We start from the raw sequence: 14,067 nt of genomic DNA, 5'->3' as shown, positions 1-14,067 counted from the left end.
AGTCACATGACTGTAGTGTATATGCTCACTGTCATAACAGCCATGGTTCTCATTACTGCAAGTGTTGGCATGGTTACGGCAGTGATGGGAAGCTATGTACAGGTAAGAAAACATTGCATAATGAAAATGTATTGCTACCACTGGAACAAGTTCTACTTATATGCCCTGAAACAGTTGCCACCATTCCTTCCTTTGCTGTGTGTGGAAAATGTTGATCTTGTTCCGGATCTGGTTTCAAATGTTTCATTCCCTTGTTTCACACAACTCATCTTCTTCTTGTTGCTACAGCAATATCATGTGGAGACCCCGGTATTCCTCAGTACTGCAGTCGTATTGGCTGGAACTTCACCTTTTCCCGATCACTGCAGTATGCGTGTAAACGAGGATTCCTGATGACTTCTGGATCAGCACACTTGTCATGTCAGGCTGATGGCCAGTGGAATGGCTCTTTACCAACGTGTCGTCCGGTACTGTGTCCAGAACTGAGAACACCAGCTTGGTCAAAACGTAACAGCTCCAACTTTACCTATTCCAGTGTGGTGCTGTTTGAATGTGCCAGTGGCTTTGAGCTTGTTGGTTCAGCTGAGCTTGACTGCCTGTGGACTGGAGAATGGAGTAACTCTCCACCAAAATGTCAGGCAGTGAAATGTGGCAGTGTTAGTATCGCGAATGCTGGTGTAGTTATGGTGAATGATTCGTTCTCTGGCCATGCGGTGCTGAAATGCAACAGTGGATATTCAAGTGGTGGAGAAAATATCACTTTACAGTGCCTTGCAGATCAACAATGGTCATCATCATCTGATGCCTGTGCTGGTAAGTTAATAATAGCACACGAATCACACCTTGCTCAGAACTTCTCCATCTTCCTAACAGTCTCATCACTGCTATTAACTGACTTTACACAGTCACTCACCATATTTCTTGTGCCAAGCACACTGATCCTGTTGTGACACATACTTATGTACTTACACACACACCAGACAGTCAGAGGCAAAATGCTGTGTAGCTGGAACTTTAAGTTCCACGCATTTCAGCAGCAGCTGCCTAGACCGGCCTTGTGCGTACTTAGGTACTTATGCATGACAACTGTTCCGTACTCATGTGCAATATGTTCTATGTGTGCATACCCTTCTGTGCCTAGATGTGAATGAATGTTTGATTGGCACACACAAATGTAGTGTGTATGGACAGTGTAAGAATAGTCCTGGAATTTACAAGTGTCTATGTCACACTGGGTACATTGGTGATGGATTCTCTTGTCAAGGTACGTTAATGGCTGCTTTGTATTAAACTCTTGTGGTTGTACTTGGCATGTGTCTTCTGCCTGTCTGTCTGCCGGCCTGCCTGCCTACCTGACTCCTGAGTGCCTGTCTGCCTGTCTGCCTGTCTGCCTGCCTGTCTGCCCGCCTACATGTCTGTGTGTCTGTCTGGCTGGCTGTCTCTCAGTCTGTCGTGACCTGCATGTAGCCACCAACAGGTTGTGGATTGTTTACTGGCATAACGTTACAGCACTGTACTGGTAGTTTTTTTAGCATTGTTCCGGTAGTTAAATAATCTGTCATTACCAATCATGTCTCTGTTGTCTTCGGCAGCTGTAGACTGTGAAACTCCGGTTACTCCAGCAAATGGTGCTCTGCGCGGAACAGACTTCACGTTCAAGCACACTGTTGGGTTTTACTGTGATGCCGGTTACATACTGGAGGGAGCGGCATTGGCTGTGTGCGAGTCTTCGGCCCGCTGGAGTGCCATGTCTCCGCGGTGCAATCCTGTACAGTGTTCCAGATTATCTACACCACTGCACTCGCTGTTGAACAGTAGCAACGCAATGTACACAACCGTTGTGCGGACTACATGTGAGATTGGATATCGTCCTGCAGGCGATGTGTCCCAAGTGCAATGCCAAGCCAATGGGCTTTGGAGCGGACGTCTTAGCGACTGCCAGATTGTTGAATGTCCTGCACTCATTGCACCATCCTACGTATCAGTGGTCGAGACGAAGCCAACATACCGAGGTAGAATGGTGTGGGTGTGTAGGTCTGGGTTTACCCAGGTCAGCGGCAACTCGACCAGACAGTGCACAGCCAGTGGAACGTGGACTGGTGATGCGCTGGTGTGCAAAGGTATGTCATTGAACTAAGGTATGTCACTGAACTAAGGTATGTCATTGAACTATATTTCCTACGTAGTTTAGTACCTCCTTTTCATTGCAAACCCATCTGATCAGTGCCGTCAGTGGTACACATTTTGTTTGGAATACTAAATGTAAGCCGTTTGCTTTCCGAGTCCGCCAGTTCCTGTGTGTATGCTTCTCCTATCTTAGTTGCATCGACTACCAAACCGTGTCCAGTGATACTAAAGAAGGACTCAATTTTACATAGCTTGAATGAAACCGCTGATGTTCCTTTCAGGCCGAGAGAAGCTGACACTGGCTGACATCGCCTGTCTTTAAGATTTCTCTTGCTGCTGCTCTCCGCTCTGTCCAGATGTGGATGAATGCACGCACCGTGACTTGCACAACTGCAGCACGTTTGCGTCATGTCGCAATGTGCTGGGAGCTCATGCCTGCACCTGCCTGCCAGGCTATAAAGGAGATGGGACGGTATGCCAAGGTGAGATGGACACTTGTGTGCATTGTCTGGCTCATGTACAGTGCTGTTCAGTAAAATCCGATCAAGCGAGTCAAATCCACACTGGGCGCTGTACAGGGCACAGACTTGACTCACACGATCAGGTTTCACTGAACAGCACTGTAGTTGAATGCTATTGCTATCTTGGAGCAACACTCCGTCCGCTTTCCTATTCAATACGTGATGCAATAGCTTTCTATTGTAAATTTGATTAGTCCTGCACAAGGTATGAGTCACATAACTCATAAACTCTGCCTTGTTTTCTAGCCTCATGGTATGCATTCAGGTTGTCATCCTTGATGGATATTGGTCTTATTTATCTTCTCTGTACAGCGGTGTCATGCAGATCACCCTCGATCCCGCCCTACGGCGCCATGCTGGGGAGAAACTTCACATTCTCGAAAGTCATTCGCTACTCGTGTGCAAAGGGTTACGTGCTGGTGGGTTCCACTCTTCTTGCATGTCAAGCTGATGGTAAATGGAATGGAACATCGCCAGTGTGTCAGCCTGTATCCTGTCCTGATCTACTGCCACCAGCCTGGGCAAAGCTCAGCAGTGTCAACTTCACGTTTGGCAGCATTGTGCCCATTGAATGCCACAGTGGGTTTAGTCTGAGAGGGGACTCAGTGCTACATTGCAACTGGTCGGGATCATGGAACAGCTCACTACCTACCTGTGTGCCTGTGAGCTGCCCAGAAATCACAATACCATCAAATAGCAAGCTTCTGTATGCCAATACTACCTTCAGTGGCAAGGCTGTTTTCGGCTGTGAGCCGGGGTTTTCCAGTGCGCTGCGCCTGCAACAGATCTGCACGGCCAATGCTACCTGGTCTACACTGCAGGGACATTGCAAAGGTAAAGGATTAATACATGCCTCTAGGTAGCGAATTTCCACTTTTCTTGCTAGTGTACAACCTATTTCAAAGTAGTTATCTTGCACTCAGTGTACTATCATAACATCAGTTATAGGTTTTAATGCCAGCATGTACTCAAATGCTGATGACAGCAGGTATGAGTGATCCTTATTCTGCTGGTATAAACCTTGCCTTGGAATAGACATTCCTTCTTCTACTTGGCTTGTCCCGTGTAACGTTCTTGCTACTGTTGTTTGTGCTTTGCCCGCTCACAGATATAGATGAATGTCAGATGTCTGCACACAGTTGCAGTGGTAATGCTCGGTGCTTGAACAGTGTTGGCAGTTACTCGTGTCTCTGTAAGACTGGCTATACTGGCTCTGGATTTCACTGCCAAGGTGAGTGCTGAAAAAGCGTGAACAAGCCATTTGTATTGATTTTGCAAGCTATCATCACTTGCAAGAAATGGTCTTCTATATAAAGCCTTTACTGCTGAAAACCATTGTCTTGTCAAGCATGTATTCAGCTATGATAAAGTAGGAACAGTAATGATTTCCAACAAAGTTTACGGTAATGCCCTCCACCAATCCACTCACTAATTTAAAATGCAGAATGACCATGCTGTCCAGGCCTATTCCATTGCTCTGCATAAATACCAATGGTTTTCCTGCAAAAGAGCTTCTGATATCATGGATATTTGACAGCTCATTTCGTCTTGTGCATGCATTGTCACAATGTTCTCTTCACCTGTGCGTCTTTTGGCCGATATAGATGTAACATGTCCAAGGCCATCTACACCCCTACACGGCGTTCAGTATGCCCAGTCGTACAAGTACTCCAGTAATGTGCAGTTCTCCTGTGATAGTGGTTACAACCCTGTTGGGCATACTGTGATCACGTGTCAATCAAACGGAACGTGGAGTTCAGCCTCGCCTCAGTGCAAACCGGTTGAATGCCCCAAGCTTGTCCAACCGGAAAATTCCAGTTTGAATACAACCCATCGTGTATTTGGTACCGTGGCTGGGTTGTTCTGTGATCTGGGCTACAAGCATAGCCGTCAACAAGATCTCAACACGGAATGCTTGGCCACCGGTGTGTGGAGTCAATCACTACCCACCTGTGAGATGGTACAATGCCCGCAACTCGCTGCACCGCACTACGTCCGTGTAGCCGAGGAGGGCAAGGTGTTCGGTAGCCAGCTGACCTGGACGTGCCGGGACGGATTTGCCAAAGCCAGCGGTGACGAGGTCAGACAATGTGGATTGGATGGCGAATGGAGTAGAAGCCCACTGGTGTGCAAAGGTAATGTATGAATTCATGCTTCACTGAGACCAGCATTACATATACTTGTGTAGCAATGCGCATAGCAGGGTGAGTTACATTTTATCTATTTACCTATTTATCACACAAGTTCACAATGCCGGCAAACTTTGCTTTGTTGTTACTCCGAGTTTCATGGCAAAATGACCAATCATCAGCCGATAACAATGTGTGTCCCTGGCTCCTCTTCATGGGCTGAGCACTTTCGCAAGTCAACGGCAACTCTGCTTTGTACAGCATTTACTATCTCTGTCTCTATCTCTCTACAACTTGCTTTGTCTCTGTGTCTGTGTGTGTGTGTGTGTGTGTGTGTGTGTGTGTGTGTGTGCGTGCGTGTGCGTGCGTGCGTGCGCTTGTGTGTGCAGATGTCAATGAATGCATGGTTGGTGCTCACCAGTGCAGTGCGTATGCACAGTGTAGTAACACGAACGGCACATACGCCTGTGCATGTTGGCATGGTTACGCTGGCAATGGTACAGTCTGCACAGGTGAGGTGTGGCGCTGGTATTCGTTTCATGCACTCGTTTTGTTTCTGTATACTAGTAGGTGCACAGTGAATCTGTTTTCAAGGACCATTTCACATAGTGGATACAAATTTGTCTGCAAGTACTATTTTTAAAACACAAAGTGATAGCTCTTCATTGGTTTCAGGGAAAGATGCAAACGGGAAAAGTTTGTAAATGAATGACAGTCTCCACCAGGACTCGAACCAGGGAACTGCACTTGAGGTCAGCTGTTCAAAAATGGTTTCCTCCAAATGACGTGTGATCTTTCTCCTTGTGTTGCTATTGTAGCGATCTCATGTTCAAACCCTGGCGACCTCGCGTATGGCACGAGGAGTGGCTCTAACATCACTTACTTGAAGTCAGTAATGTACCAATGTGCTCGAGGCTACCAGCTTGTGGGGCATGCACGTTTGTCATGCCAAGCGGACGGAAAGTGGAATGGATCCCTGCCAATGTGCAAGCCAGTGGTATGCCCTGAACTAGTTACACCGGCCTGGTCGAAGCGCAACAGCTCTAACTTCACGTTCGCCAGTGTGGTGCGGTTTCAGTGTGCACGTGGATTTGACGTAAGTGGATCGTCCTTGCTGGAGTGCATGTGGAACAGGCAGTGGACGTATCCAATGCCTCAGTGCACACCGGTGACGTGTGGTGACCTGAAGATCCCTACTAATGCACAGCTCGTCAGCATTAACTCATCATTTGCAGGAGTGGCAGTGTTGACATGTCGTGATGGATACCTGCTAGACAAAACGCTTACCCGGTGGCGGGTATTATGCCAGGCTAGTGGGCAATGGAGCAACATAACTGCACGGTGTGAAGGTGAGCTGTACTTGTAAATGGTGTCTACACTTGCGGCCTATTTGTAAATCTTTCCATCTGTATGTTGTGAGTGCTTGGTTGCGATGCAAATTATGGAATGATTGGTGATGGACTGTAGGAAGAGCTGGGAAAGAGATCAATAGCCAGGATGATGTTGGACTCGCTGCTCATTTCTCTCATGGCACGGTCACGCCTGTTATTCTTTCTTGTTGCTTGCTCCAACCAGGAATCAGTTGCGGTCATCCTGGGCGTAGGCCGTACATTCTTCAAACTGGCTATACATACAGCTACCCTCACACCGTGCAGTATGGGTGCCCAGCTGGATTTCACATGACTGGCCCTGCTAGAATCCACTGCAAATCGAATGGGTCCTGGGATAGTCCACCTCCGGCGTGCACCCCGATAAGCTGTGTGTTCCCTGCAACACCCGCTAATGCCAGGCTCGTGGCGCTCAACAAGACATTTGGTGGCATTGTGACGTATGCATGCCGGGACGGGTACGTGCAGTCGAGTGGATTGTCATCAGCGGTGTGTGGAGCGCATGGCAAGTGGGTGACCTCTAAAAGCATTGTGTGCACAGGTAAGATGGCATGGCCATGGATCAGTAGTTGCTAGTACTTGCTTTTGCAATATACTTCGGTCATTTAGAGCAGTGCATGTAAGAGCAATTTGCGTGAAACCAATGGCATGATCTTGTAGAGCTTTTCCTGGAGAACAGTGCCATGCAAGCTGCAACTGATCATGTCCTAACGGTCGCCAAGTATCATGCATGCACGGAAAACCTAGTCTCTTGTTCTCCACTACGTTGCTCTCCTTCAAGACTACAGTCGCACCTGCCTACATGCAAAGGCTCTGTTGCGGCCCTTGAGGTTTTTACAAGTAACTCATATGTCCACTTGTTTTGAATGTGCTTGAGGAACTTTTCCATTCAAATTCACTAGATGGAAGTCCCTACAAGTATCTTGCTGTTCCTACCCTGTGCGTGGTCTGTTTTTTTGCGTACCATGGGATCTGCTATATACAGGTATCTCATGTGGTCATCCCGGTCTAGCTGCCTATTCATCTCTGAACAGCAGTGTATTCCTGCATCCACATCATATCCGCTACACATGCGACCAAGGTCATTACCCTGTGGGTAGCAGCATTCTTGTCTGTCAGGCCAATGGCTCGTGGAGTTCCCGTGCGCCTGAATGTAAGCCAATCGAATGTCCAGATATCATTCCACCAGCTTGGATGCAGATCAGCAGCTCAAACTTCAGTTTTGGTAGCATAGTGGATTTCAGCTGTGCAAGAGGTTTCTTACTCAAAGGCCTAACATCACTGGAGTGCTTTTGGTCAGGTAGTTGGAGCGGCGCTATGCCTCAATGTGTTCCGATCAGATGTGGGGACGTACCAGCTTTGCAGAATACAGTTGTAATTAGTGTCAATGAGACATTCAGTGGGCTGGCTGTGTTTGCGTGTGTCCCTGGCTATGAGCTGGCTTTTCCCAGTCCCCGGCTAGTGTGTAGCGCCGATGGATATTGGACGAATTTCTCTGCAAACCCATGCAAAAGTAAGTTAAACTTTCCTCTGTCCTGCAACATACACTTAGGTTGTCTAATATTCTGCTGTGGTGTAGTTTGGTGGGCTGTTTTGAATCCGAACCCTATCTTAGTTGGTATGAGAAAGGGTGTGTTCTCAATTTTTACACCATGATCACACAAAGTAAATCTTTCCTCACACCGTCTCCCTTCCCCACCATTGAGAATCTCAGTTGTTGCCCAGTGTGTTTACACTTCGTGCACCCAGCAAATGGACTGCTCCACTCCAGCCTATTATTAAACTACATGACTTTGTGACACCACCACCACCACCCCCCCCCCCCTCGTGTAGCTTAAACTGTGTGCATGTGAGGTAAATGGCGACTTCATGGAAGGTTCTTACTAACATTCATCAGAAATGATATGAGACAATTTGTGGTGTTGCTGCAGGAGTTAGTTGTGGACAGCCAATTTTGCCTGACTATGTGCAAATAAAGCCAGGTGCTGGGTTTCTTTTCAACGATACGGCCGAGTATTTCTGCCCTAATGGCTTTGAGCTCACTGGTAGTCCGGAGTCAGTATGCCTGTCCAATAAATCATGGAGCTCGCCCGCACCCACTTGTCGCCCAAGTCAGTGCAAGCCTCTGCTATTAGTTTCTCCCATGCTGTTTGCCAACATCAACACGTCATTCATGGGCACTGCCTACCTGACTTGTGAGCCTGGCTACTCCGTTATCAATGGTGAGCAACCTCTTGTATGCTTGGCGAATGGTTCATGGTCAGTGTTGCCTGGAGTACAATGTCAAGGTAAGCTGGTGTGTGTTTTAACTTGCCCTTGACGACACCAAGTCTAGCTCATTGAAACAAGAGACATAATACATCCTGCCTCTCTAATCAATATCAACTGTGGGACACATCTTTTCTACGTCAGTTGTCATGCAACCCCGTCCTATTCATGTTTAGGATGCTACCCGGCGATGTTTGGATTATGATGGGCCAGCTCAGTGTTTGTAGTTTTGACACTCTGGCGCTGGCCAAATTACTTATGTCCACAATGTGTGACAGGTGAAATTTGTTTCTCATTCTTCATGGGACGATAAGCGCCAGTGGGGTTATTTTTCTGGTGTTGAATTTTCTCAGGCTGTGCTGCAACGTCATATGGCCTGAACTGCTCCAGGAAATGTCGCTGTCAGAACAATGCACACTGCAATCCGGTGAATGGGCACTGCGACTGCTCAACCGTGTCCGGATTTGTTGGGACATTCTGCGAAATCAGTAAGCTTGCATCATGGCTATGGCTTATATCTAGACTTGTATGTTCACTCGTTGCTGCTTGTGTGTGTGTGTGTGTGTGTGTGTGTGTGTGTGTGTGTGTGTGTGTGTGTGTGTGTGTGTGTGTGTGTGTGTGTGTGTGTGTGTGTGTGTAATGTGATGTTGCAGAATGATAGTTTAGGTTTGCACACATATTACTCTTGTGTTCAGTCTTTCATCTAGCTTTGCAAAGGCCTTCTTTGGGCTCTCTTAGCACTACCTATTCTCATACTTCAAAAGTAGTTTTTTTCTCTCAATCTGATACTGTAGTTCCTGGGCCAACGTTTATCCGGCACGTCGATGCCAGAATACAGCGATTGTATGGTGAGATTCGAACTAGTTACCCCCCCCCCCCCTCTCTCATGACTGTCTCTGCAGGTTGTCCAGTTGGGAGTCATGGTAAAAGTTGCAAGTCACAGTGCAGTTGCTACAATGGAGCTACGTGCAATGCGTCCGACGGCTCATGTACATGTCTGGACGGCTATCAAGACAGTGACTGTAGTCAAGGTATGGGTACAGTAATACACAATTCTGTCTCTTCATTATGATCATATGCTAGTAGATGTATATGCTGCCTTGCGATCTTGGAAGAGATCCATAGGCATGACCAGTGCAAGGATTCCTGTGTTCAGTCTCACAGAACTGATCACATGACAGGTCATCTTGACCACTGTGCATGCTGGAAGCCTGGTGGCATGCCTGTTGGACTGGGGCAGGTCATGTCTAGTTGCGTCAGCTGGTTTAGAAACTAGATTTAATTCCCCAGCACTGTTTAGGATGGAGGTTTTCATGGCTTTGAAATGTTCATATTTCACTTTGTTACCTACAGGTATTCCCTGTGGAAAGCCAGCTCAGCATCCCTACCTTCACACTCACGGAGAGCAGCATTCCTACCCGGCAAACGTGAACTTCTCCTGCGATCCTGGATTTATTCTCGCTGGCGAAAACACATCGCAATGCTTGGCCAATGGGTCCTGGAGTAGACCTTCACCGTCATGCGTGGCTGTGCGTTGTCCCGTGCTGGAAGTACCGGAGCATGCAACACTGTCCAGTGATAACCGCACTTTCACCAGCACGGTCTCAGTACAGTGTCTGTCAGGGTATGAACTGGACACCAGCTGGAATGTCAGCTGTATGTCCAATGCAGCATGGAGCAATCCACACCTGCCTCACTGTACACCAGTCCAGTGCAATGCTATTCAAGCTGCTGACCATTCAGAGATCGTACAGGCCAACTACACGTATCAGGGGATGCTGATGGTGCAATGCGTGCCTGGATATTACCACAAGGCTGGCAGTACGGCTAGGACGTGCCTGGCTAATCGGACATGGTCGGGACAGATTGTGCAGTGCGAGCGTGAGTGCAGATACAATAGCATGCCCTACTAGCTCATGTCCTGTTAACAGTATTCATGTTTACATTGATACAGTGCTTGCATGTAGCATGTAATACTTCAGAACTGTGAAGCCTGACATATTAATCCCTCGCTCTCTACTCGTATGAAGAGCTATGATTCTACATTCACCACGCTATCATGTTCTGGGAGAGAATTCACTACTTTCTCTGTGCTACTTACATGTATGGTATTTACAGCCATCGCCTCCAGTTAGTTCGCTGCCTTTTCTGTGTTTTTTTGTTGGCGCTCTGCTTATAGCCATCTCCTGTGGTCATCCCGGATCACCCCCATACTTGATTCGCCTCGGTGAAGTGTACACATATGGACAATGGCTGAATTACTCTTGTCCAATAGGATTTATTCTAGGCGGTCGCTCTTCGATACGCTGTGAAGCCTCGGGCCGGTGGAGTGCACCCATCCCGCGCTGCAATCCTCGCATCTGTGCTGTTCCGCCATCACTCAGCCACGCCGTGAGGGTGTCACTGAATCTGACATTCAACGGAACCGTGTCATATCGCTGCATGCCAGGATATCAAGCAAGGCACAGGGAAGCTTCCATCATGTGCTTATCAAACGCTACATGGAGTGTTTTGGACAACTGGACGTGTAGCCGTACGTTTGCTCGTGTTGCCTAAAAGGCATGGGAGACAGTGCTTTATATTTCATCTTAATTATTGATACTCAGTAGTCGCTGATGTACTCTGGTCATTTCATCAGGCAGTGGATTTTGCTGATGAAATTTTCTCCAATGTTTGGTACATTCCAATCAGTCTTGTCATGACCATATTTTGTAAAATGTGTCTAGAGTTGCTCTTCTCAATCGTGTGAGTCTGATTGGATCAGTCTCTCTGCAAGCACTCTTTCTTGTGTTCTTCTCCAGGTATTTCTTGTGGTGATCCAGGACTCACCGCCAACTCAAACCGAACTGCCTCTGGATTTGCTTTCCAGTCCACGGTGAACTACTCATGCCATCCTGGTTATGATCTGCATGGTTATGCGTCTCTGCTGTGCTTGTCATCCGGCCGATGGAGCAAGCTTCCACCCACCTGCAAGCCGGTAGAGTGTCCCTTCCTGTTGGCGCCACCGTACGCTACACTTCATGGCTCCAATTTCACATTCAAGAGCTTGGTGCGTGTAAAGTGTGCTGCGGGATTCACTCTTGTTGGACTGTCTCAGTTGCGGTGTGAGGCTACTGCTTCCTGGAGTCGTGAGCTACCCAGGTGTTTGCCAAACAAATGTCCAATCCTGTCTGCAGCACACAACATGGTAATCTTGAAGCAGAATAACTCATACTTGGGTCACTGGAAAGGACAATGTGTTCAGGGCTATACATTGCTCGGTGGTGATGAGATTCGTGAATGCTTGCCGAACGGATCCTGGTCTGGTGCAGAGATGGTATGCACAGGTAATGCACTTCCTCGTAACCTTGCTCTTGCATCTCTCTAGCTCTCCGTATTTCTCTCTGTCTCTCTCTCTGTCTCTCTGTCTATCTCTGTCTCTGTCTCTCTCTGTCTCTCTGTCTGTCTGTCTCTCTCTCTCTCTCTCTCTCTCTCTCTCTCTCTCTCTCTCTCTCTCTCTCTCTCCCTGCCTCCCTCCCTCTCTCTCCCTCTCCCTCCCTCCCTTCCCCCCCCCTCTCTCTCTCTCTCTCTCTCTCTCTCTCTCTCTCTCTCTCTCTCTCTCCCTCTCCCCCCCCCTCTCTCTCTCTCTCTCTCTCTCTCTCTCCATGTGTGTTGGTGATGAGGCCACAACATTGACTATGGTCATTTCCTTTTGTTGTTTGCTTTCTCAAGCTGTGTCCTGCGGCAGACCTGGTGAAGTGGTGTATGGTGCTAGTGTGGGTACAAATTGGACATATCCGAACTCTATTAGCTTCTCGTGTCAGCAAGGATTCATTCTACAGGGCAAATCCATCAGCACCTGCCAGTCTAGTGGAATGTGGAGCTCTAAACCACCCGCTTGCATTCCTGTCAACTGCACCTCACTAAGCAAGCCAGCCTACGGTTTTCTCCTGGGTTCAAATCATTCACTCAATGCCAGCATTGTGTTCTCCTGTCAGTCTGGCTATATACTCAGTGGTCCGAGTGTGTTACGCTGCCTGTGGACTCAGCAATGGAACGACAGTACACCGTCGTGCAGTCCTGTGCAATGCCCAGTTATTCAAGGCCCGCCGTTCGCCACGCTGCTGTCAATGAACAAAACCTTCAAGGGACTTGCTCGGTTCGCCTGTGTGAGGGGTTTTGTGCACACCAATGGCAGCTCGGAACGTCAATGTCAAGCCGACAAAACTTGGGATCGTGCCAGTATGCAATGCTCAGGTATAATTTTAATATATGCATGTACTACGCATCATCTACATGTTTCAGGGTACAAGGATGGGGTGACTGAGGTGCTCTTTCATCTTAGCTGTACTGTCTCCACTAAAGAGATGTCCCAAAATATCAACCAGGGAGATGTAATACAACGATATTCTCTTGCGTGCATGATGACCAAAATAAGGGAGCGGAGAACAGAGTTCATTGATTACACACTACACATTGGCATTTATGGAAGTTCGCTCGCGTACCAGACGTAGGCGTGAATAATTGGCTAAGTACTACTTTGTCTATTGTTGTCAGTCCCTTGTCAAATAACACCTTTATATAGGTGTAATGTTCAATCAGATGTTGTATTTCTCGCAGGCCGAGGGCAGCGAAATTGCACATCTGGCTGCGGCCAACTACCCTTCAATTTGGGTGCTGTTGCTATTGCTGTCTACTAATATGTCTCTGTATCTGCCAGTATATGTGGAGCGAGAATGTGCCATGCTTTAAGTTCTGTAGTTGCTGTTCTTCTTCTGTGTACATGTACTATGCAGCCAAGGTATGTCCAGTACCCACTGCCGGCCACTATCTCATTCAGCATGGTGTCAACTACTCCTACAATGCTACCGTATCCTACACCTGTCCGACTGGATTCAATTTGCTGGGCAATGCGAGCCAGCGATGTCTTGACACTGCGGAATGGAGCTCACAGATGCCGGTGTGCACACAGAAGATGTGCACTGTGCCCAGTCTGCCTGCACATATGCATATTGTCACACTGAACACTACATTCAATGGAACCGCCATGCTTGCCTGTGACAGTGGATATCATACAACCAATAGTGGCTCTACTCTGCTGCTGCTGCTGCACTGCACGGAGAACACCACCTGGACTGGCCTTGGAACTGGTATCAGTTGCCTCGGTAAGACATAATCTTGGAGTCAGTACAACCCATATCTTACGTCCAACTGCCATGCTATTGCCACAACAAAAACTTTCAAGATAATCGTAATGAGCCTGAAGTGTGTCCTTTTTATGAGTATTATCGCATTTTTGTCTCAGAGGAAACTGTTTACAGAGAAGGTGCTATCAGATTTATAGCGAGAGAGTAATCATTGTGTTTCCATTTTACTTGAGTTTCATCACAGTATAAGTATCGCAGGGTCTCGTTCAAGTTTTACTCTTCTCGCCAGGTTTGTGTGTCTACATTCATGCACATGTGTATATGTTGTGTTTGTGTATGGTGTCTACCAGAATGTGGCGATGGCTGGTTTGGCCAGGGCTGCCAGCATCCATGTCAGTGCAAGAACGGTGCGCAGTGTGATCACGTACATGGGCACTGCAACTGCAGCTCGGTGACAGGCTTCTCGGGCACGTTTTGTGAATCCGGTAGGTACCGTGTGACAACATTC

At 47.7% G+C, this 14,067-nt stretch overlaps 1 protein-coding gene across 1 annotated transcript in view; it reads left to right on the top strand.

Moving 5' to 3' along the window:
* The first annotated feature begins 6 nt into the window (after positions 1-6).
* LOC135817041 (uncharacterized) overlaps positions 7-14,067 on the top strand; it is a 56,877-nt gene continuing 42,816 nt past the window's right edge. Inside the window, exons 1-21 of the mRNA XM_065330143.1 lie at positions 7-102; positions 289-813; positions 1,142-1,264; positions 1,593-2,120; positions 2,484-2,609; positions 2,961-3,482; positions 3,757-3,879; positions 4,253-4,783; positions 5,167-5,289; positions 5,596-6,126; positions 6,353-6,706; positions 7,151-7,678; positions 8,097-8,453; positions 8,787-8,921; positions 9,336-9,464; positions 9,787-10,314; positions 10,613-10,966; positions 11,235-11,759; positions 12,145-12,669; positions 13,209-13,577; positions 13,910-14,044. Of these exons, the coding sequence (XP_065186215.1) occupies positions 393-813; positions 1,142-1,264; positions 1,593-2,120; positions 2,484-2,609; positions 2,961-3,482; positions 3,757-3,879; positions 4,253-4,783; positions 5,167-5,289; positions 5,596-6,126; positions 6,353-6,706; positions 7,151-7,678; positions 8,097-8,453; positions 8,787-8,921; positions 9,336-9,464; positions 9,787-10,314; positions 10,613-10,966; positions 11,235-11,759; positions 12,145-12,669; positions 13,209-13,577; positions 13,910-14,044 (6,967 nt within the window). The 5' untranslated portion in view covers positions 7-102; positions 289-392. The remainder of the gene's footprint in view (positions 103-288; positions 814-1,141; positions 1,265-1,592; positions 2,121-2,483; positions 2,610-2,960; positions 3,483-3,756; positions 3,880-4,252; positions 4,784-5,166; positions 5,290-5,595; positions 6,127-6,352; positions 6,707-7,150; positions 7,679-8,096; positions 8,454-8,786; positions 8,922-9,335; positions 9,465-9,786; positions 10,315-10,612; positions 10,967-11,234; positions 11,760-12,144; positions 12,670-13,208; positions 13,578-13,909; positions 14,045-14,067) is intronic.

This window comes from Sycon ciliatum, chromosome 5 (genome assembly GCF_964019385.1).
Source record: "Sycon ciliatum chromosome 5, ocSycCili1.1, whole genome shotgun sequence".
Lineage (NCBI taxonomy): Eukaryota > Metazoa > Porifera > Calcarea > Leucosolenida > Sycettidae > Sycon > Sycon ciliatum.
This window is presented reverse-complemented; position numbering and strand designations above follow the sequence as displayed.